The sequence below is a fragment of the Oncorhynchus keta genome, chromosome 31 (genome assembly GCF_023373465.1).
Source record: "Oncorhynchus keta strain PuntledgeMale-10-30-2019 chromosome 31, Oket_V2, whole genome shotgun sequence".
NCBI lineage: Eukaryota > Metazoa > Chordata > Actinopteri > Salmoniformes > Salmonidae > Oncorhynchus > Oncorhynchus keta.
In genome coordinates this window covers 20,701,015-20,724,454 of record NC_068451.1, presented here as the reverse complement: position 1 = coordinate 20,724,454, position 23,440 = coordinate 20,701,015, and the positions used below count along the sequence as shown (strand labels likewise).

General features: G+C 41.2%; 2 protein-coding genes across 2 annotated transcripts; one reads left to right on the top strand and one right to left on the bottom strand.

The window, feature by feature from the left end:
* Positions 1-728: 728 nt before the first annotated feature.
* On the bottom strand, positions 729-2,180 carry LOC118377510 (telethonin-like). Its single transcript, XM_035764434.2, has 2 exons — positions 1,893-2,180; positions 729-1,660 (listed from the first exon to the last, which is right to left on the bottom strand). Exons 1-2 carry the CDS (start codon positions 2,042-2,044, stop codon positions 1,258-1,260), a joined length of 555 nt encoding a protein of 184 aa, XP_035620327.1. The 5' UTR covers positions 2,045-2,180; the 3' UTR covers positions 729-1,257.
* A 4,520-nt stretch (positions 2,181-6,700) lies between these two features.
* On the top strand, positions 6,701-22,180 carry LOC118377509 (frizzled-6). The gene is made up of 8 exons (XM_052489900.1): positions 6,701-6,859; positions 8,522-8,833; positions 13,233-13,429; positions 13,729-14,137; positions 15,958-16,560; positions 19,203-19,351; positions 19,568-20,014; positions 20,133-22,180. The coding sequence occupies exons 2-8, from the start codon at positions 8,651-8,653 to the stop codon at positions 20,287-20,289; spliced, it is 2,145 nt and encodes a 714-aa protein (XP_052345860.1). The 5' UTR covers positions 6,701-6,859; positions 8,522-8,650; the 3' UTR covers positions 20,290-22,180.
* The last annotated feature ends 1,260 nt before the right edge of the window (positions 22,181-23,440 follow it).

Here is a 23,440-nt window from a genome sequence, read left to right as displayed (position 1 = left end):
TACACCCAAACAAGGGCACTGCGTTCATCCACCTCTGGCCTGCTCGCCTCCCTACCACTGAGGAAGTACAGTTCCCGCTCAGCCCAGTCAAAACTGTTCGCTGCTCTGGCCCCCAATGGTGGAACAAACTCCCTCACGACGCCAGGACAGCGGAGTCAATCACCACCTTTCGGAGACACCTGAAACCCCACCTCTTCAAGGAATACCTAGGATAGGGTAAGTAATCCTTCTCACCCCCCCTAAAAAGATTTAGATGCACTATTGTAAGTGGCTGTTCCACTGGATGTCATAAGGTGTATGCACCAATTTGTAAGTCGCTCTGGATAAGAGCGTCTGCTAAATGACTTAAATGTAATGTAATGTAATGTAATGGATTTGCAGTCTTGCATGATGTCTACTTTGATGATAATTAGCATTTTCGAAACTGAGAGTAAATAATGCCGAATATATTGATAAAAGTTGTTTGAGAGATATTGACATTGTTTTCAAAACGTCTTGCCAGGCAGGGTAAGCCTACATGAAACACAGCCCTTATTTCCCTATGGGAAAAATGGTGGAAAAACGATTAGAACCATTTCCCTGTTTGACCGCTACGTTTTATGGGTGTTACAACACCTCCACTGTGGGGCTCTATTACACAGAAACTTTAGAATGGTATTTACTGATGTCCACTATGAGCAAGTCTGTCTGTTAATTCAATTAAATAAACACACCTGTGAAAATACATACTGAATGGGTGGGCGATGAGATCCCATAAATAAATCCTTTGTTTGGATTCATATTTATTATTTGATGTATTTATTACATTACAGATCACATCACATCACAGTACACCAGTCAAAAAGTTACATATAGTATAAGAAAGGCATATACATCTACATGCTGATGCTTCACCCCTAGATGGCGACATTACCTTCTGTTTCCTTTATAGCAGCACCAGCTAATGTCCATGAAAATACCTTAAGAGGTTTGCCAATAAAAAACTTTCCTAGGTTGAATATACTGACCATGATGTCTATGATACTGACCCAGAAAATGGTGTCATGCACTGTTCCATTCAAATTCCCTTTATCCTTTCCACACGTTAACAGCTCCCTCAACATAACTTTCAGAGCCAGAAGTATGTTAAAATTAAGTCTCTTTTATAAATAAATTAATAATTCCCTTCAACTTTCCCGTTTTCCATTTACACATTGCTGATATCATTTCCTCTGATTTTACATTTGACCTCCAACGTCCTACATTCATTCTTCCCTTTCAACCCCTGAAGGAGTGTGAAAACTCACGTGTTGGGGATATAAGACTAGATGCCCTGAAGTTAACACGGATAGGTTGGGAGACCTTAGGTAAGTCCTTAGTGATTTCGAAAATCTCCTGTTTATCTGAACATACTCCTTTGGCGATCGTCTCAAATTCCATGATAGACTTGTACTCTGATGGAGAAGGTGATCTGTACAGGTCTTTGGATGGGACGGCTTTGCTGGGAGTGAAGATGGGCACACGGATGGCGTTCTTGTATGGCAGCTGGTACTCCTTCAGCATTCCACCCCTTGTGCCCATCTTGATCTTCTGACTGGGGTTTCTCTGGACCAAGAAATGAGCCATCTGTTTCTGCTTGTAGGTCTCCTTTCTCGAGGAGTCGTTTTCAAACAATGTGGTCCTGGAATCAAGCAATAGCATTTTTTAAAGAGCAGTTTGAAAGTGTCCTGCTGTTGTTGCTGTTCTTAGACACTTTATTTGTAAGACCAATATAATCTTTGTGAAAATGTGTTAATTTAGTGAATTATGATAATGAATTTGTGGCACACATTGAACATGACCACCAGCACTCGGCTGGAACAGTGATTAAAAGCTACATTTGATGAAACTCTCTATCATGCTAATATACATACTGTTGTTCTGGTCTTGTTTCCATCACCAAGTCCAACCAAGTGGCCTGGTAGGACTCCTTCTTCTCCTGGTCCTTCTCCTTTACATCGCAGTGGGCATTTACCAGATACACATCCCCACTGTTTAGACTGTTAATCTTGTGTGTGTAGAGCATAGTGGAGACAGAGATGAGAGAGTTCACTGACTACCTGTTAGATGTGCTAATCTATAGGCTTCTCTGGGACTTGATTTTGGATGGAGATGAAGGACAGTTGGTCTGTGTGTGCGGTTGTGTGTTGTACTGTGGTTCTCCAGAGCCTCTTATAATGTTAAGGTTCTATTTTTACCCTACTACATCATACCATTGCCAATGCTGTCACCGTGGTTGGCTCAGGTTGTTTGGCGTTTCAGGTTGGTTTACAGCTGTCCTGTGAGGAAGGCGACCAGTGGAAAGAGTGACGAACACCACTTTAATTTCATTGAGTTGTATTAGTGTTGTATTAGCCAGTCCAAACCACACAAAGAGGTTAAAGGTCAGTCATGCTCCTCAGACTTCTCAGATATCTCATAGGGTAAATGCTTCAGGATATTGCTCAATGTAATATGACCTCTGGTGGCAGAATTGCGCACATAGTATACATTGTATTTCATCTTTCACCCAAATGTCAGAGCCAAAGTACAAGGAACATTTTCACCTTCATCTGAATGTATTTAACATTCATTCATCATCTATTTTTCCCCCAAAGAATTGTACAGTTGTATAAATAAACCTAGGTGGAGACTTAGAGTAATGTTCGGAGTCCATTGTTCTTGTATCACGCATCAAAGTTTTCATCATCAGTGCATGTATTAGTGGACAGATTACCCAGGCATTCCTCAGTAAGGGTTGCCCTGTAGTTATATCGGTACAATAATTCCATGTGATGATGTAGAGGTATAGATCCTGGAAATGCTAGCATGCTATCTGGAAGTTTTGCAATAGATGGACCTCTCTTTACATTGTCCTTTAACAATACTGATTTTGTCACTGAACAGATTTGACCAGATTTGAGTAGTAAAGAATATATTTAAGATATTTTCAACATCAGGGCCTTTTTAGCGATGCCATACATGTTATCTAGATCCTTTTCTAAAGAAAACAGAGAATTGTACAAGTTTATGTGTCTTTATTGATCACCAATCATCACTTTAGACAAACAATATGTTATGCTACATTTGTCATAGACCAACTGTGGGTCTCACATGTATATAGTGCCTTTCTGTTAAATGTGATCTTTACTTTACACCATTTTAATAACAACATGGTAGATTAATCATCGAAACTATGAACTGACTATTTAGATGTGATCATTTTCTTCTAATCATAGTTTTAGGGAGGAATACAAACACCAATCAAACTACACTGAACAAAAATATACAGGTACAGCTCATATGGGGAAATCAGTCAATTTAAATAAATAAATTAGGACCTAGTCTATGGATTTCACATGACTGGCAGGGGTGGTCTGTGGTTGTGAGGCCGGTTGGACGTATTGCCAAATTCTCTAAACCGACGTTGGAGGTGGCTTATGGTAGAGAAATTAAAATGACATTTTCTGGAAACCGCTTTGGTAGATATTCCTGCAGTCAGCATGCCAATTGCCCCTCAAAACTGTGGCATATCTGTGGCATTGTGTTGTGTGACAAAACTGCACATTTTTTGTGGCCTTTTATTGTCCCCACTACAAGGTGCACCGGTGTAATGATCATACTGTTTAATCAGCTTCTTGACATGCCACACATGTCAGGTGGATGGATTATCTTGAAAAAGTAGAAATGCAGGGATGTAAACAAATTTGTGCACAGATTTTGAGATAAATATGCTTTTTGTGCATATTTTTTATTTCAGCTCATGGAAGATGGGACCAACACTTTACATGTTGCGTATATATATTTTTCAGCATACATTGATAAATCATGGCTGATGGGTCTATGAGACAGTATAACGGCCTCTTTAAGATTGAGGAACATCAAGTGCCCGCTGGGGAAATTATTTGGGGTCATTCTGTAAGGTGCATGGTCAGGTTTCAGAGTCATTGCCAGATCAACACAGCCTCAGAAACAGACACCTTGGCTGTCAACCTTGGCAGCTATTTCCCAGCCCCAGCCACTTTCTGAAGCTATGTCCCAGCAAGCCTCTGCGCTATTCACTTTCCGTCCCACTGAAAAGGACACTATGATGAAACAGCTTCATGCCATGAGTTCAGCGGGTAGGCATGTGAGCAATGATTAATGCAGTGATGGAAGATTGACGATGCCTCCCTGAACTGACATTCTCTGCATACCTCATACCAACTTTCCCTCTTTCCAGCTTTGAAAATGTACCATCGATGATTCAGGAACAGAACAGCCAAAGTTGATTATGTCATAATTCAGTGCCACATGCCATTGTCAGCAACAGGTGCTGCAGCTGTTATCATGCATTGCTCCAGGAAGCTACAATGGTGTCATAAAGCTTAGTACTTCAAATACATCAGCAATTCTTCAGCCCAACTTCACATGGAAAATTAAATGAACAAGCTGTCACAGGCTATGGCGTAGGTTCTCTAGCCGTGAGGCTGAAACTTAGTAAGCTGGTATTGGGCAATGACAGTTAACTTGGATTCATCCCAATGAGAACAGCCTGTTCTGTTGAATCCATCAGTTCCCAAGGAAAATATGTATGATGAAGAGTTATCATGGCACTGAAAGTAAATGAGCAAAGGTTCATTTCAAACAACAAGAGAGCAAAATGTTACTTCTGATTGAATCTAAAATATTGGTTATCTGTTTCCTTTCCTCAGATAATGCTTTTTATAACTTTATAACATATAAAATATGATGCATCACCCTCCAGGTATGGTATCAAGACTAATTCAAGGTTGAATAGGCTAAGTAAGAATTTTGTCCACAAATGTACTGACATTTCTATTATATGTAAATATTTTATGATTAGTGAAAGCAATAATGTAGCTATTTTGTTAGATACTTCACCATATTAGCAGAAATCGTATTTTTTCAAAGTCATTTTAGCTGTCGGCTGTGGCATTAGCTGTTCGGTCTGAACTGATTCAAACTGATTCACAAATCATGGGAATGTATGGTGCTATGCAGACTGACTCCCAGATTCAAACTGATTCACAAATCATGGGAATGTATGGTGCTTTGCAGACTGACTCCCAGAGGCCGGTGTTGCTAGGCAACCCCCTGCACTTAGGGGCAGGTGGACTGCTCCCTTCGTGGCTAAAGCCAATGTGAGAAACGTGCCATTAAACATTTGTGCTATGAAACAAAGTAAATACAGCACGCTGACCCACAAGCATTATTTGCTAGATTCATGATAGTGTTGTTAGACAAAGCAAGGAAAGTAAACTTCAAAAATTGATGATGTTTTATTGGAATTTGCAGCTGTTGTTGGTAAGTAATGAATCTACGAGCTTCTGCCTTGACTTACTATATCTTTAATTTTATGATATCGCTACTATCAATTAGGTCTCAATGGTGAAGAAACTTGATAGGGTTGGTGGACATAGATGGAGAAAACAGGACATACTCCAAGACAAGATCCAGTGGGATAATCAGAAGAGTGAAATACATGTGTGATTAAGTTAAAGATGCAGTCCGGGATCTTATACACATTTGTAACATTGTTCGAATTGGATTCATAACATTTTATACGAATTGCAAAAATGTAACATATCTTATGAAATGAATGAGAAAGTACACCCTTGTATTCCATAGTACACAAAAAAACGTAGACCATTTTTGGCTTGTGAGCACCGCATTCAAAACTACTGGCTGAAATGATCCAAAAGTTCTGGAACATCACTTTAATGTTTGCCTGATGACAAACTGAATTATTCAGCTCCATTGTTCCTACAAACTAACGTCAGTGGGCGTGGCGTAGCGTTTCGACGGAGTAAGGACTTCCGGTAGCCAGGCATCTTTAATGTTGTACGATCATGTTCCAGTGGTCGTCCACTTAGGGATATATGATGAAGCCTACTTGGGTGAAAGAAACAGCTGCTGATGGGACAGCGTGAATATAAGTGTTTTTCAAGTAAAAGGTTTTCTAGTAAATATTTATTTGCTGAAGGCAAGTCTAGTGCTATGCTGCAAGACCCAAACCCCCCATTTCAGGAAAAAGTGAATGGGCAGCACCTTTGACCAAAATTAGAAGGTATAGAATGCAGCCGACATTGTACGCAATTATTGTGATAACATGTGACCCTCCAAACACGACTTCAGTTACTGTAGTGCACTGCCTCTCATTTGTCTGTTTTCTATAACCTGATAGGCCTACTACCTAGTCGCAAGGTGTCTCAACTCAAGACTTCTCATCTGTATGTGTCTAGATGTCTCCAGACATCAAGATGAATATGATGGCTGAGTCCTATGCATGACATTTTGATTTTTGTAACCGATTTTTATCCCCAAAATTGGCTACAATATGATACACTGTAGGCCTATGCTTCGTATAACCATTCCTGCCATCTGCTGGTGAACCCAATCAATCACATAATACAGCCATGATCAGCATTTCTTTGTGACATCTCATCTGTAGCCTTTTTACATGAATTTTGTGTCTTTAATGTACAACTTGAATTCTCCCCTTACAGTGAAAAATAAAATAATGTAAGAAAAGTCATAATTTAATTGAACAAAGTTGATACAGCGTTATGATGCATGTATTATCTGAGATCGAGGACTATCCATCTTGGAATAGTACCATTATAAAATACATGATGTTTTTGGCTACACTGTCTACGCTTGATAACAGCATATAACAACGGCCAATATTTCCCCGGGTAATTACTGTATATGGGTGTTGTATCGAATACGGAGACAGACAGGATGTGGAGCTGAAAGAAAGAAGGCGGAGAATAGTTGAAAGTCGTTGGAAACGTCGCAAAATCCGAAAGGATTGCAATGGAATGATGTCCTTTATTTAGGAAAAACTAACAACGAAAGGGTAAGTGTAATTGATGTAACTTTTGTGTCCTTGTCTAAACAAATGTTACAAATGTTACATAACTTATCGAGGCCCTTTCCAAGGCATTGAGACAGGGATATTTACTAGTCGCACTTCCCGAAGTTGGCTGCCAGACATGGGGGACAAATGGAGTTTCCGAATTCCCATTTGAGGGAAACACATAGGAAGGAAATATACCTATTCTAAGTATTCCATGTAACTGCAGAGTAATTTTCTTAAACCTTTGATAATAGGTTTTATTCTGAAGTAGTTGTTTTTTACATTAAAAATGAAAAATCTGTGTTTAAAAAAAGATTGACCGGAGTATACTTGATTTGTGACCAAGTCAAAACATTTTACTATTCAATAGCCCTTTCTCAGTACTATTTTTGTTAGTAGCCTAATTTGGGAATCGAATATGTTTTTTTGCTGACTGAACTATTCTAAGCTACTGAACATAATGGAAAAAGTCATGAAGGGGTTCGTATGGTTCGCTATATGCCAATCGATACAGTAGCAAAACATTCGATTGTTTGGTGAAGTCATAATAATAATCATTACATCAGTTTTGATTGATTTGTTTATTTCTAAAGCAATTCTCTCCACAGCTCAAACACATGTAAACTAAATAAAACAACAAATAAACAATGGAAATGGCTATTACAGCAGATGAAAAAGTGAAATAAGTGATTTATGTTCTGAGGTACAGCAAATTATACACTTATTGAATGCAATCTGCATGCATTCCAGACAGTGCTTTCTGTGAATGATTACCTGTGTGAGATTAGATGGCACGGCATGCTCCAGTCAGACATTGTTACATACCAACATTCAAGCATGTATCAACAAGCTGATGTTGTTATTAAATTAGTCTGCAATTCATTGTGCAATTCCACCACATAATCTTTTCCCCACTGCAGAAGAGACTGGACAGATGTATTTCTCACTAGCAATAATCCACTCAGATCAATATTAATTATCTGTGTGTACCCTTTATTTAACTAGGCAAGTCAGTTAAGAACAAAGTCTTATTTATAAGGACAAGTTTATCAGTCATTTTTAAAATATTGACGTTAAAGGCCCAATGCAGGGAGATAACGTGATTTTCCTGTGTTTCATACATATTTCCACATTATGAGGTTGGAATAATACTGTGAGATTGTGAAAATTATGACAATGCCCTTTTAGTGTAAGGCCTGTTTGAAGACACAGACTGAAATTTCAGCCTGTTTTCATGGGAGGGAGTTTTGGCCTGCCTGGTGATATCACCAGTTAATAGACCAATAAGAAAGAGAGTTCCAAACCTCTCTGCCAATAACAGCTAGTTTTCAGTTTTCCCCTCCCCACTGAGACCACTCCCAGACAGTCCTAACAAATATCTTCGCTAAGAAGCTAATAATTTTTGGGGGACCACTTTATTTGAAAACAATCACAGTAAGGTACTTAATTGTCAACCAGAAACTATTTGATATTGAGATAAAAACTCCTGCATTGCACCTTTAATGCTTTGGAACCAAACTCCATACTAGCCCTTCAAAACACACCAGATAAATTATACTCTGTTCTTTTTTAAAGCTTGGGATTTCCGAACGTGCCACCGTGCTGATGCCGTGGTGGCAGATGGGAATGTTTTACCTGTCGTTACTCCTTTTGTCTCCATAGGACCCCAGCAAGCCTAGAGGAATGTGGATGAAGAGTGATCCGGCCTTCAACATAAAGTTATCCCTCCACTGAACCAAATAGAGCTGTTTATACAAAAATAATTTTGCCTAGCAACTGGCTGCCACCATAATGATACCTAGGCTGGTCTGGGTGTGCCTGGCACTGATAGGGGCGAGGAGCTGCCACGCCCACAGTCTGTTTACCTGTGAACCCATCAAGGTGCATCGCTGCCTGGGGATGCTCTACAACATGACCTTCTTTCCCAACATGATGGAGCACTATGACCAGGACATAGCAGCCAGCAGGATGGAGGTGAGTGTTTCTCACTGTGATAAAACCCTTAGATTTCCCATCAAACTTGGAGCATAGAGGGAAAAATGACGTTGCAGATTGTTACAGATGTAGGATCTTAATTTGAGCCAATTTGCTACAGCAGGACAATTATCCCAAAATAATCCTAGGGCAACAGGAAATGTGAATTATTTATTATGTCGATTATAATTAATGGCCATTTTTGTAGGGTTTGATACATTTTTCATAAGGGAAAATCAAGTCTAAAATGTCAAAATGGAAGTTACAACCTACAAAAGCCTTTTTAAACCTCTACATGTGTGCCATGAATCCAACAGGTGCAAAAGGATAATTGTGTATTAAAATAACTATTTTCAAACCATTCTCTATGAACTTGCTAAGATGTAGAGGAAATGCAGTCTTTTAATGGATAAATATTTTCTTAACTTCTTGAACTGCACTGTTGGTTAAGGGCTTGTAAGTAAGCTTTTCACGGTAAGGTCTACACTTGTTATATTTGATGCATGTGACAAATAAAGTTTGATTTGATAGCTGAGTATTGAAGCTTGTGTGTCTTAGCATTCTCAAAGGTCTTCCATCCTCTCTCACTGTAGCTGCAGGGTTCAGTTCAGTAATGTAGTTTACGAAAGTTTTAATCAGAAGACTGAATGCTTGTTTAACTTCATCCAGTAAGCATAACATAATTCGCTTTTGTTTCCTATTCCACAGGCATATTGGGAGTGAGTACAAACGTATCATCGTCAGCATAGCGTCTTGTTTCTTCTCTTTCCTATTAGCCATGTGTGGAATGTCATTTACCTAATAGCCTATAAACACGCCACAATAATGCACATTCCTCACGCTTGCTGTTTAACCTATGGACTCACTTTTGCAATTATCACCTTCCTCTCTCTCAACCAATGGGTGTAAATCTAGGGAGGTATTTATATGTCAACTTACCCTCGTTCTCTCACTTGCTATTTTTCAGCAACAGTTTTCGACAGCCATCCACCTCCCCACCACCACCAGCTATAATAGCCTTAAGGACCGTCATTGGAACTCCTTTCCCCCAGTGGGGGGGTTCCGATGGCAGCAGTCCCGGCTACCTGCCATCATTGCCAAAAGAGACCCTACTGTTATGTTTTTTTTACACAGAGCAGCACATAGGTCAGAACACAATCATGGTTACATTAAGACATCATGGAGTCGGCGTGGGATATGGGTTGGAAAAGATACCTCAATGCAGGGATGGGATATACCTCAACTTCAATAGAGGAGTCACTACCGTGTCAATGTTCTCTTTTGCTTTGAAATTGTACTCCAAATGTTACCTTTATCCACACTGATGCACCAAGAAGATTGAAATACGGCTAGTTTTTCCCAAAAACGCTCCTTTTCGTCCTCATGCTAGCTAGCAGTAGTCACCGCAGCCATTTTGGAATGGCAGTGTCAGCCAAACAGCTCCTTTTGTTGTTCATTCTATAATAGCTGCTGTGGCTATTGGTAGCTAGCATGAAGACAAAAAATGGCAGTTTTCCAGGAAAAGTAGCAGTATTTCAATCTTCTTGATGGAACAGTGTGGATAAAGGTCCAATTTTGACTACAATTGTATATCCTATCCCTGCATTGAGGTACGTTTTCCGACCCGTATCTCACGCCGGCTCCACAGTGTTTTCATGTAACCATGATTGAATTCCAACCTCATTAGAAACAAGCATAACGGTATGGTCGGTATCCTTTGGCAAGCTATCCATCACATCATCTGGCTTTGATGATCTTCTCTCAGAGACAAGGCTATTCCTCAAACTATTTCATAAAATGTCATATTGCATTCCATCTTTATGGTTAATTCAGTTAAGCCTGTACTCTATTTAAATCAGTGTGGGGCAGACAGTGATATGCTGGAGGACTCTTTGTGTGATGTCTATCTATCAGGCTGAGCTGAGGTGCTCCTCTTATTTCAGGACAACCTCAGGGAGCCACAGGGAACTCTGGGTACTTTGTCGTGTGGGGCGTCCTTTGATTTAGGAGAGGAAGGGGAGGGAGACACACCTACCTCACACAAAGACTAGCCAGCATTCCTTCTACACTGTACTCTCTCTATTTCTACCTCCCCCTCTCTTCCTTTCTTTGTCTTTCACTCCTTCACTTCACTTAAAAATGTCAGTGTTTGGTATCTAAAGTAATAGATGTATGCAGTACCTACTGCTGACGGACAATCTGACCAAATGGCCTGTTGGAAAGTGTGCCATAATGGAATCTAGGTATTGTTATGAAGTTGACTCTCCTGTTGCTCTTCTATTCAGTATTATTTGATATGATTTTCCGGGTTGAGGACTATCCCTTTCCTTCAGGGGCATTGTTCCTGTTACGATATCAATGTGCCAATATTCCACTAGTGTTTGGCAGCTTAGTAGGAACACTTTCAGCACCTGTAAGGAAATAGACCTAAATAGAGTGAAAACTAGTATATGTTTTTAAAATACATTACATACTCAACCATTGCATTTTGAAGATAGGATGCCATAATGCGTAGCCAGCCCTTTCCTGCAGTCAAATGACCAAATCACTGTCTAGTAGCCTTATGGGTGAAATGTTATTCATATTTTCATAATTTAATAATTAATAAACATATATTTTTTTAACTGAAGGAAATCTGGTGTTTCTATGTCAAAGTTTTTGTTATATTTCAGTTTTCTGTAATGTATATAAAGTGTAATATTGGGATGCAAAATCTAAATGGAATACATTTCAACTCTATATCTGACATGGTACAGGTGTTTTTGTTTTTTAAAGCCCATAACCATGTGTGTGAGGTGTATACTTTTGTTTCAAAGTAGATTTGTTTAAGGCCTTACCAAGAAACATTCTGTGTGACCCTGATTTAGCCCACTGCAGTAAAAGGTTCATTGAGTCATTGTTATCCATAGTTGAGGGACCTTGAGTGGAAATCCACAGTAGAGGGATCATTCTTTTTGAATGAAGACATACAGAGGCCCCAATTCCAATACATAATATATGTCTAACTATTTACAGTGGCTCCACAGAAAAATACAAGAAACGGCAGATTGTAGACTAAGAAGAGCTCTTTGAGATGGAGTTTGGGACCTCCAAAGAAGTGAAACAAGGACTCATACAGTCGGAGGGCCAGTTCCCCAGCCCCCGTCTAGATCTGGGCTGCAGCCAGCCTGGAGCTGGGGAAACCGTCAGGGAGAGAACGTTGAATAGTGTGGTTGTTAGATTGGCCCTGTGCTGATGGGGAAATGTTGCTTATACAGTGTAAACATCGTCTGGATTCACTGCCTCCAACAGTCATAGTTCTTTCTGCATAACTGCTTTTGTAAACTGAACAGGACTGTTTGATAACATGGTGTATCTGATCCAAACCAAGTGGCTCTTAGATTAAGATGGCAACATGATACAGTCTGTAACCTTTGAAGGATACATTTATACTTGTTTTGTTGAATGATTTGGGGCATTCGTTACAGATGGTATCTTAAGATTTTGTGATATGGTCGTTACTTCGACAAGATCTGTTTATTTGGATAAATTCTGTTTAGCGTGACTCAACAATGCCACATATAACCATTCATGCTTTGGTAGAAATCACTGTGAACTCGAACGGTTGTTAGATCAGAGCTGCAGCTTTAGTGTGATGGAATGGATACGGCTCTGTCCATTCCAGTCAACATCCCTCTCCTTGTTTCCAAATAGTCCCAGAGTCATTTCCTGATGCCCCCCTACTCAAATCTGTTGAAACGAAAGAAACTGAGACAGCCTGTGAAAGGAATCCTTTGTGTGGCTCCATCATACAGTGCATTACAGCCTCTTATGTACTGTAGCCTTTTAATCTTTTGCAACCAAGTCACGTGTACAGGAAAATAAAACTATTCTATTTCTGGATCTGCCCATGGCAAGGGAACTGCATGGACTGTATTGTGGCCGTGGGTGACAGTATTAACCTCACGTTGACTGACTTTTAATTACAAACTGTTGTGATGTCTAGATGAATCTAGTTGAAATCAATATTGGTTGTTGGATTAAAAACATGTCTGACCATTTGTTCAGCTCCATTCTTACTGGTACAGCTACAGTGCTAGTATTTACTAGGGTAGCAAAATTCAGGTCACTTTCATAGGTTTTCCCAAAATCCTGGTTGGAAGATTCCTAGAATTAGGACAGAAAGACATAAATCCAGAAACTACAACCAGGACTTCTGGAAAACCTTTGAATTGAGGAAAATATACTGGAATGTTGTAACCCTAGCATTTACTGTATGTTCTTGAACCATAGATAAATTCAGATTTTTATCTTTCGCTCTCTCTCTGTTGATCTCCCTTTCGCTCCCTCTTTCTTTCTCTCCCTTTCTCCCTCTCTCTCTTTCTCTCTCGCTCCCCTTCCCTCCCTCCTGTCTCCTTAGCCCTTCATGCCGTTGGTCAATCTGCGCTGCTCTCCAGACGTACATCACTTCCTGTGTCAGGCCTTTATCCCAGCATGCACTGAGGACACCAAAGTGATCCAGCCATGTCGTGACCTGTGTGAGAAAGTGAGGTCAGACTGCAGGAAGGACATCAGCACCTTCGGCATCACCTGGCCTCCGGAGCTGCAGTGCGACAGGTAAATGTGACTGACTGAGTTGAACTCAGTTTTCCAGGTCTCAGGCCAGGTTACTCATCACGTGTGCGAGGTTCACTGAACCACAACATCTGTTACATACATAGGCGTGTTGTACTGTGCCAAGTTTTATAGATGAAAAGACACATGCCTGACTTTTTTCAGGTGACCAAATAGTAAACGTTTATAAACTGCTTGAAAACAGACAGTTAACCAGTTATTACATTTATCAGCACTACGTTTTGAAATGGTATTCATTTAGTTATGGTTTTGACTCTTTACCCTACTTTTTCTCCTTCTAGATTGGAGTATTGCCTCTACTCTCCTGATGGCTCAGCCCTGCCACCAACCAGACTGACCACACCCAAGACCTCTCTGTCTGCCAAGAGGGACATGGGCTTCTGGTGCCCCCTTCAGCTGAAGACTCGGCCCGGCCAGGGATCCACGTTCCTGGGTGCCAGGGACTGCGCTCCCCCTTGCTCCAACATGTACTTCAAGCCCCATGAGATCGAGTTCGCCAAGACCTTCATCGGGGTGTGCTCCATCGTCTGCCTCTGCGCCACGCTCTTCACCTTCCTCACCTTCCTCATCGATGTCAAACGCTTCCGCTACCCCGAACGGCCAATCATCTTCTACGCCGTGTGCTACAGCTTCGTGTCGCTCATCTACTTCATTGGCTTCCTGCTGGGGAACAATGCATCCTGCAACAAGGTCTGTTTATGTCTGTGTCTGAAATGGCAACCAATCCCCTGTATTGTGCACTACTTTTGACCAGTTCCCCCAGAGCCCTATGGACCCTGGTCTAAACTATTGTAATTACAGTACATTCGGAAAGTATTCAGACCCCTTGACTTTTTCCACATTTAGTCTTATTCTAAAATTGATTTAATTGTTTTTTCCCTCATCAATCTACACACATTACCCCATAATGATGAAGAAAAAACATTTTTTGTAAAAAAAAATGCAAATGTATTAAAAATATATAAATATCACATTTACATAAGTATTCAGACCCTTGACTCAGTACTTTGTTGAAGCACCTTTGGCAGCGATTACAGCCTTGAATCTTCTAGGGTATGACGCTACAAGCTTGGCACATCTATATTTGGGGAGTTTCTCCCATTGTTCTCTGCAGAACCTCTCAAGCTCTGTCACGGACATTCAGAGACTTGTCCCGAAGCCACTCCTGCATTGTCTTGACTGTGTGCTTAGGGTCATTGTCCTCTTGGAAAGTGAGCCTTTGCCCCGTTGGAAGATGAACCTTTGCCCCAGTCTGAAGTCCTGAGCGCTCTGGAGCAGATTTTCATCAAGAATCTCTCTGTACTTTGTTCTGTTCATCCTTTCCTCGATCCTGACTAGTCTCACAGTCCGTACCACTGAAAAGCATCATGCTTCACCGTAGGGATGGTGCCAGGTTTCCTCCAGACATGATGCTTGACATTCAGGTCAAAGAGGTCAATCTTGGTTCACCCGACCAGAGAATCTTGTTTGTCATGGTCGTGAGAGTCCTTTAGGTCCCTTCTGGCAAATTCCAAGCGGGCTGTAATGTGCCTTTTACTGAGGAGTGGCATCCGTCTGGCCACTCTACCATAAAGGCCTGATTGGTGGAGGGCTGCAAAGATGTTTGTCCTTCTGGAAGGTTCTCCCATCTCCACAGAAGCACTCTAACGCTCTGTCAGAGTGACTATCAGGTTCTTCATCAACTCTCTGACCAAGGCCCTTCTCCCCTGATTGCTCAGTTTGGCCGGGCGGCCAGCACTAGGAAGAGTCTGGGTGGTTCCAAACTTCTTCCATTTAAGAATGATGGAGGCCACAGTGTTCTTGGGGACCTTCAATGCTGCGTAAATGTTTTGGTACCCTTCCCCAGATCTGTGCCTCGACACAATCCTCCTGTTTCGTAGCTCTATGGACAATACCTTTGACCTCATGGCCTGTTTTTCTCTGACATGAACTGTCAACTGTGAGACCTTATCTAGACAGTTCTGTGCCTTTTGAAAGGCTGTCCAATCAATTGAATCTACCACAGGTGGACTCCAATCAAGTTGTAGAAACATCTCAAGGATGATCAATGGAAACAGGATGCACATGACCTCAATGTCGAGTCTCATAGCAAAGGGTCTGAATATTTATGTAAATAACATATTTCTATTTTTAATTTTTAATAAATGTGCAAAAATGTCAACCTGTTTTCTCTTTGTCATTATGGGGTATTGTGTGTAGATTCTTGAGGAAAAACATGAATTTGAATACATTTTAGAATAAGGCTGTAATGTAAAAAAGAAAGTGGAAAAGGTGAAGGGGTATGAATACTTTCCGAATGCACTGTATGTAAGGAATAGGGTGCCATTTGGGACACAGCCCATGTCTGGTGATGTATGTCCTGTGATGATATCTGAAGTCATGTAGCTATAGCTATATTGTGATGTTTATATGTATGCCAGGTATACCTCTTCTTTTCCTATAAAACTTCTCTACGGGACATAAAAGTTATCATTCATTCGTTAATCTATTTATTCATTCATTCATCCCAGGCGGTGCACCCGGCTGCCATGGACACGGTGGTACTGGGCTCCCAGAGTAAAGGCTGTACGTTACTCTTCATGCTACTCTACTTCTTCTCCCTGGCCGGCATCGTCTGGTGGGTCATCCTCACCATCACCTGGTTCCTGGCCGCCGGGCCCAAGTGGAGCTGCGAGGCCATCGAGAAGAAGGCGGTGTGGTTCCACTCTGCCGCCTGGGGGATCCCCGGAACACTAACCGTCATGCTACTGGCTCTCAACAAGGTGGAGGGAGATAGCATCAGCGGGGTGTGCTTCGTGGGGCTCTATGATCTGGACGCACTGCGGTACTTTGTGCTGGCGCCACTGTGTATCGGGGTTGTGGTTGGGCTGTCTCTGCTCCTGGCTGGGATTGTGTCACTCAACAACGTGCGTCAGGTGATCCAGCACGATGAGAGGAACCAGGAGAAGCTGAAGAAGTTTATGATCCGTATCGGAGTGTTCAGTGGTCTGTACCTGGTGCCCCTGGTCACTCTGCAGGGGTGTTATATCTATGAACAGAGCCAGCGATCCACTTGGGAAAACACCTGGATCAATGACCGTTGCCAGGAGTACAGCATTCCCTGCTCACACAAGGTAACACACGCTCAGCACTAGAACATTTTCATAATAATTTGATATCTCTATGAATATATGCCACTGCAAAATTAATCTAAAATTAATAGTTGTTAAAAATCATTGCTGTTCTTATGCCTTCTTTCAGCCACAGTAAAATGTATGAATATATTTGGCAGACGTTTAAATGGAAATGGTGTCATTAAGCAATAAGGCACGAGGGGGTGTGGTGCTCTACAACATCCGTAGAGGACGACCCTGCCTCACACAGGAAGCGATGCAGGTCCTAATCCAGGCACTTGTCCTCTCCCGTCTGGACTACTGCAACTCACTGTTGTGCCATCAACCCCCTGCAACTTATTGAGAACGCTGCAGCCCACCTGGTTTTACAACTTTCCCAAGTTCTCCCATGTCATCCCACTCCTCAGCACGCTCTACTGGCTTCCAGTCAAAGCTTGCATTCACTACAAGACCATGGGGCTTGCCTTCGGAACACTGCCTCTCCCTACCAATGCTCAAGCCCTACACCCCAACCTGAGCACTCTGTTCTGCCAACTCTGGTCTCTTGGCCAGCTCCTGCACAGCCCAGTCCAAGCTCTTCTTTGTTCTGGCACCCCAATGGTGGAACCAGCTTCCCCCTGACAGCAGAGTCCCTTCCCATCTTCCGAAAGCACCTGAAACCCTACATCTTCATAGAGTATCTTAAATAATCCCCCTCCCAAAAAAGGATAATAATAAAATAATCCTGAAACAACACAATTGTTCTTGAACCCCCCACCTTCTTTCTAGCTTTGCTGATAGCTACTTTATTGAGAAAAAGTGTACTTACTGTGATATGTAGTTGTTCCACCTAGCTATCTTAAGATAAATGGAAGTCTCTCTGGATAAGAGCATCTTCTAAATGACTCAAATGTAAATGTACACTACCGGTCCAAAGTTTTAGAACACCTACTCATTCAAGGGTTTTTCTTCATTTTTACTATTTTCGACATTTTCGACATCAAAAAGACATCAAAACTATGAAATAACACGTATGGAATCATGTATTAACCAAAAAAGTGTTAAACAAATCAAAAATATATTTTATATTTGAGATTCTTTGCTTTGATGACAGCTTTGCACACTCTTGGCATTCTCTCAACCAGTTTCACCTGGAATGCTTTTCCAACAGTCTTGAAGGAGTTCCCACAGTTAGCTGCTTTTCCTTAAAACTCTGCGGTTCGACTCATCCCAAACCATCTCAATTTGGTTGAATTTGGGGGATTGTGGAGGCCAGGTCATATGATGCAGCACTCCATCACTCTCCTTCTTGGTAAAATAGCCCTTACACAGCCTGGAAGTGTTTTTGGGTCATTGTCCTGTTGAAAAACAAATGATAGTCCCACTAAGCCAAAACCAGATGGGATGGCATATTTGCTGCAGAATTCTGTGGTAGCCATGCTGGTTAAGTGTGCCTTGAATTCTAAATAAATCACAGACAGTGTCACCAGCAAACCATAACACCTTCTCCTCGCTTTACAGTGGGGAAATACACATGCGGAGATCATCCGTTCACCCTCACCGCGTCTCACAAAGAGATGGCAGGTTGGAACCAAAAATCTCCAATTTGGACTCCAGACCAAAGGACATATTTCCACCGGTCTAATGTCCATTGCTCGTGTTTCTTGGCCCAAACAAGTCTCTTCTTATTATTGGTGTCCTTTAGTAGTGGTTTCTTTGCAACAATTCGAACATGAAGGCCTGATTCACGCAGTCTCCTCTGAACAGTTGATGTTGAGATTTGTCTGTTACTTGAACTCTGTGAAGCATTTATTTGGGCTGCAATTTCTGAGGCTGGAACTAATGAACTTATCCTCTGAAGCAGAGGTAACTCTGGGTCTTCCATTCCTGTGGCGGTCCTCATTAGAGCCAGTTTCATCATAGTGCTTGATGTTTTTTTGTGACTGCACTTGAAGAAACTTTCAAAGTTCTTGCAATTTTCCGTATTGACTGACCTTCATGTCTTAAAGTATTGATGGACTGCTTATTTGAGCTGTTCTTGCCATTATATGTACTTGGTATTTTACGAAATAGGGCTATCTTCTGTATACCACCCCTACCTTGTCACAACACAACTGATTGGCTCAAACGCATTAAGAAGGAAATAAATTCCACAAATGTACTTTTAACAAGGCTCACCTGTTAATTGAAATGCATTCCAGGTAACTACCTCATGAAGCTGGTTGAGAAAATTCCAAGAGTGTGCAAAGCAGTTATCCAGGCAAAGGGTGGCTATTTGAAGAATCTCAAATATAAAATATATTTTGATTTGTTTAACACTTTTTTTTGGTTACTACATTATTCCATATGTGTTATTTCATAGTTTTGATGTATTCACTATTATTCTACAATGTAGAAAATAGTCAAAATAAAGAAAAACCCTTGAATGAGTAGGTCTTCTAAATCTTTTGACTGGTAGTATATGTCTAGTATTCCACTGCTAAGGGGTTGGCCATATACCACAAACCCCAGAGGTGCCTTATTGCTATTATAAACTGGTTACCAACGTAATTAGAACAGTAAAACGTATTTTTATGTCATATCAGTGATGTACTACGGCTTTCAGCCAATCCGCATTCAGGGCTCAAGCCATCCGGTTTATAACACTGTAATGTCTGTTTCAGACTACAGAGTCTGGTCGTCCAGACCTGTCCCTATTCCTAATTAAATACCTGATGACCCTGGTGGTTGGGATCTCAGCTGTGTTCTGGGTCAGCAGCAAGAAGACCTGCTCAGAATGGGCCTTCTTCTTCAACAGGACCAGGAAGAAAGAGTAAGGACACTTCACTAATGCCTGTCTCTCAACTGCTGAAACAAATCATATTCTTCCATGGATTGTATCCCAAATGGCACCCTAAGGTAAAAGTAGTGCATTGTATAAGGAATTGGGTGCCATTTGGGAAGCAACTTGTTTTTTTACAGTATGCAACATTCCCAGATTGCAGATCAATATAATTCTACTGTGTTCTAATTCTATTTCTCTATCCAGCCCCATTAGTGAGAGCCGAAGAGTTCTCCAGGAGTCCTGTGAGTTCTTCCTCAAACACAACAGCCGTGTCCAGCACAAGAAGAACCACTACAACCCCGGCTCCCACAAACTCAAGGTCATCTCCAAGTCCATGGGCACCAGCACCGGTGCCTCAGCCACAGGTGCCACAGGCAACCACTGCACCTCAGCAGTGGGCAACCATGAGGCCATCCGGGGCCAGGCTTCTTTCTCTGAGGCCAGGGGCTCATCTGATGCCTCTGCCAGGGAGAAGCTGGAGAGGGGCAGCTCCACCCGTGGCTCCAGGCTGGGGGAGAGGGACAGGGAGAGGCAGCCCAGTGGACAGGCCCTGTCTGGAGGGAAAGAGAGGGCAGAGAGACGTAGTAAGAAGGGCAGCTCCAGCAAGGTTAGCAGCCGCTCAGAGAGCTTCCACAGAGTCCCAGAGGGAAGGTAAAGACCGATACTTTCACCGTTTTGCCCAAGTACTTTCTGACCTACACATACGTACTTCAAAAGGGTTTGTCCACTCCACTGTTTACAGGTTGTTTTTTACAAACTTGTCTTGTAGGATAACTCCCAGGAGTGAACTGTCAGAGACGAGACAGATGCCCAGTGGACAGCACCTGGCTTTAAGCAACTCCCACAGCGGCAGTGCGAAAGGCTCCGTCCCTCACCTGGTTCGCCAGTTACCAGAGGAGAAAAAGGAGAAGGACAGCAGCTGCTGAGCCTAATCAACAGGGTCCTATGATACTTAACACCAACAGAGACAGGCAGCTCTGGTCCTCAGGGGCTGGACTGAGTGTCTGCTGGTTTTTGTTCTTCCTTTCAAATGAGCAACTGATTTAGCCTGTCATACCATACCAGATGTGTACACTCTCAGAACAATCAGTGATATTAGTGGATCGATTAAGTACCAGAGGGAGAAGAGAAAACCAGCAGGAAGTTGAGAAAATTCAGAGGACAGGAGTTTTCCTTCACACCACAGAGACAGGAAGGAAGAGACTAGGTGGGCCACCAGGGTCCTAGAGAGTTCCCTTCAGTGACCGACCCAACAGGTGTAGCTACTGATCAGTCAGCTTGACTGGATCACTGGCCACATCAAGGTGAATGATGTTAGAGAATCATGCAGCTCTTCAGACCAATGGTTGCATTTCCCTGCTGGAAAACAGTCACTTTACATATTGTTTATTTACTTATGAAAGCTGTACTTTTCTGAGGGTAGATTGATATGTAAAGTGTGTAGAATATACACTGGCAATATTATTGTAAACTATTTTATTTTCTATCACTGGACTAGTCTTTACACTGAGTTTAAGCGCTTGAAAATCTGAAAATCGTAAAGGTTTCACCAAACAATCAGAACTTCAACGATATCTAGCTGTGGTGGTTAAATCTATTTTATTTTTGTATTCAAATGGTCAATGTCATGTGAATGTAGACAATTCCATCATGAAACAATGAGTAGCAAGCATAGCAGTTCTGTAATTAAAGTAATTGCAGTAGACAGGAGGTTCTCACTACCAATACACTCAGTATGCTACTCTACTTTCATTCCATTTACATTATAGTGTTTTTCAGTATTTTTATAAATAGTTACATAAGCATTTTTCAATTTTGCTGACTCTCCTCGTAAACTTCATTTCCTGTAAATCTGAGTGGAGCATGTGTTTTTTTATACTACAGTTCCTTGAAGAATGTGCCCCATGAACTGAATCATGGTCTTCAGATAACCTACTTTTTGTCTGTCTTCCTACAGATGCTTTACATGTGTGACTGTCATTCCATGTGTGCATTCATCTCCAGTGAAATATGTGGACAAAGTAACCAGGCTTATTTCTGGCTCTGGTTGGACATCTCACTACACTAGAGGAGTTACCACTTAAAGATGAACCCAGTGCAAAGACGGATTGATACTGTACAATTTGTACTGAAATAGAATGTATTTTTTAAAAGTTTATATTTCTGCTACGTAATTATCTTTAAACCAAATATAGTAGTATATATACCTAACATAACTGATGATACAATATGAAAACACCAGTAGAAAAATCAGAGACGAAATCCAATCCAATGCATGTACCTAGTGGAGTTGATCTTTTTTGACAAATGTGTGGGTTTTGTTCAGTATTTCAATTGGCATGATACTTACCGGTAATCCATGAACTGTGTTTGACTACACATTTTTCTCGCAAGCATTTTCCCAAAAGGCCTGTTGGGAATAAGTCTTGCACACTGTATTAATAAAAACCATTTATCCATCCATACATACTCACAATAATTTGATAAGTATTTGAATCCCTCCATGCTGTATTGTTTTATTGTCTTTAATCTGACCCTGTCCTTGATCTTCATCCAAATATATTGTATAGTATTATGTGGCTATCAGAAGACAAAGGTTCCAGCTTAAGAGAATGTGTTATCTTGCTTCCACTCCTTCACACATGAATAATATAACCACTACTCATCCTTGATTGCATATAGACTTGTTAGGCTGTAGAACATTTTTGTGAACTTTTGTAGTGTTATGTTGTATGTACTATTTGATATATATTTTGTATCAATGTTATTTCCTTTTAATAAAAGATTATTGAATAGAATAAACTGAAATGTAATTTCTCTCATGAATGGATGCCTGGTTTTGTATCGCCCATACAGACGTTGAACCATGTTGTCATGTCTGTGTTATTTGTCGCGTTCAAAACAACTGGGAACTTGGAAATCTCAGACTTCTGACTTCAGTGTGTTCAAGATGGGAAAAAAGTAGCTCCGACTGGGAAAAATCTTTTTGAACGTTCATCCAACTTTGAATTACAAGTCGAGAAACTCTGTCTTTCTAGAGCTCAGATTTTTTGACCTGAAAATATCTGACGTCATGATTTGACCTTGTTCTTTTCTGGGTTCCTAGTTGTCTTGAAAGCATCAATAGACATAAGCTATAATTGTTTGTAGTCATCAACATGTGGTCCTTCTGTGGCTCAGTTGGTAGAGCATGGCGCTTGTAACGCCAGGGTAGTGGGTTCGATTCCCGGGACCACCCATACGTAGAATGTATGCACACATGACTGTAAGTCGCTTTGGATAAAAGCGTCAGCTAAATGGCATATATTATTATATTTAATCATCATCAACTAGCCTACAGGAAAAATACATAGGGAACATCTCAATTAAATATGCCTCCTTCTCAAAACCCATTGGAGGAGAAGATCAGACGGGCGGCACCTCTGACTTTCTCATCCAATGGGTTTTGAGAAGGAGATGAGGCGAGAGGACACAAGGAGTATGCCATATTATTCCCAATTTCATGAAATAACAGACTAGGATACCCACATATAACTGATTCCATACCATGATGTGGGTCTACAATAGATGAGAAAGTACATAGTCAATTTCCCCAATCTGTTATTAGTGGTGGGGCACAGGGCAGCCCACAACAACTGTAAACAAGCTGAAGCATAATCAATATGTTGGGTTCTATTCAATCTATAACACTGAAGACGTTTCTTCTTTTGTTCTTTATTGCTCCTCTATTATTCCTCAAGCAAGGTGGGAGGCCGATGACATCAGCGATTCCCATCACACCAACTCCTTGAATTTTGCAGTTGTGTCTAAAAAAAAACACTATTTTGCTCAAAAGTGTTTTTCTTCTTCGCTTTAGTGTGTGCACTTTGCGTTATTTATACTTGAGATATCGCTTTTCAACAGTAAAAGTTCCTAATTCGCTGGAGCCCTTTGTTATAGTGAAGCAATTGAGGGGGAACAAATAGCCTAAAACGGGTCTTGAACAAGTGACCACGTGGAAAAACACACGTTCCAGTTCCAGACCAATTGACACGCAGTAGGCTCACATTAAGATAATTTATATTTTCAAATAAAATG

Coding starts and splice junctions, on each gene's coding strand:
- LOC118377510 (XM_035764434.2), bottom strand. CDS start 2,044: ATGCTCTACACACACAAGATTAACAGTCTAAACAGTGGGGATGTGTAT. Junction 1,661..1,892: donor GAAACAAGACCAGAACAACA/GTATGTATATTA, acceptor GCTTGATTCCAG/GACCACATTGTTTGAAAACG.
- LOC118377509 (XM_052489900.1), top strand. CDS start 8,651: ATGATACCTAGGCTGGTCTGGGTGTGCCTGGCACTGATAGGGGCGAGG. Junction 16,561..19,202: donor GCATTCCCTGCTCACACAAG/GTAACACACGCT, acceptor TGTCTGTTTCAG/ACTACAGAGTCTGGTCGTCC. Junction 20,015..20,132: donor CACAGAGTCCCAGAGGGAAG/GTAAAGACCGAT, acceptor CTTGTCTTGTAG/GATAACTCCCAGGAGTGAAC.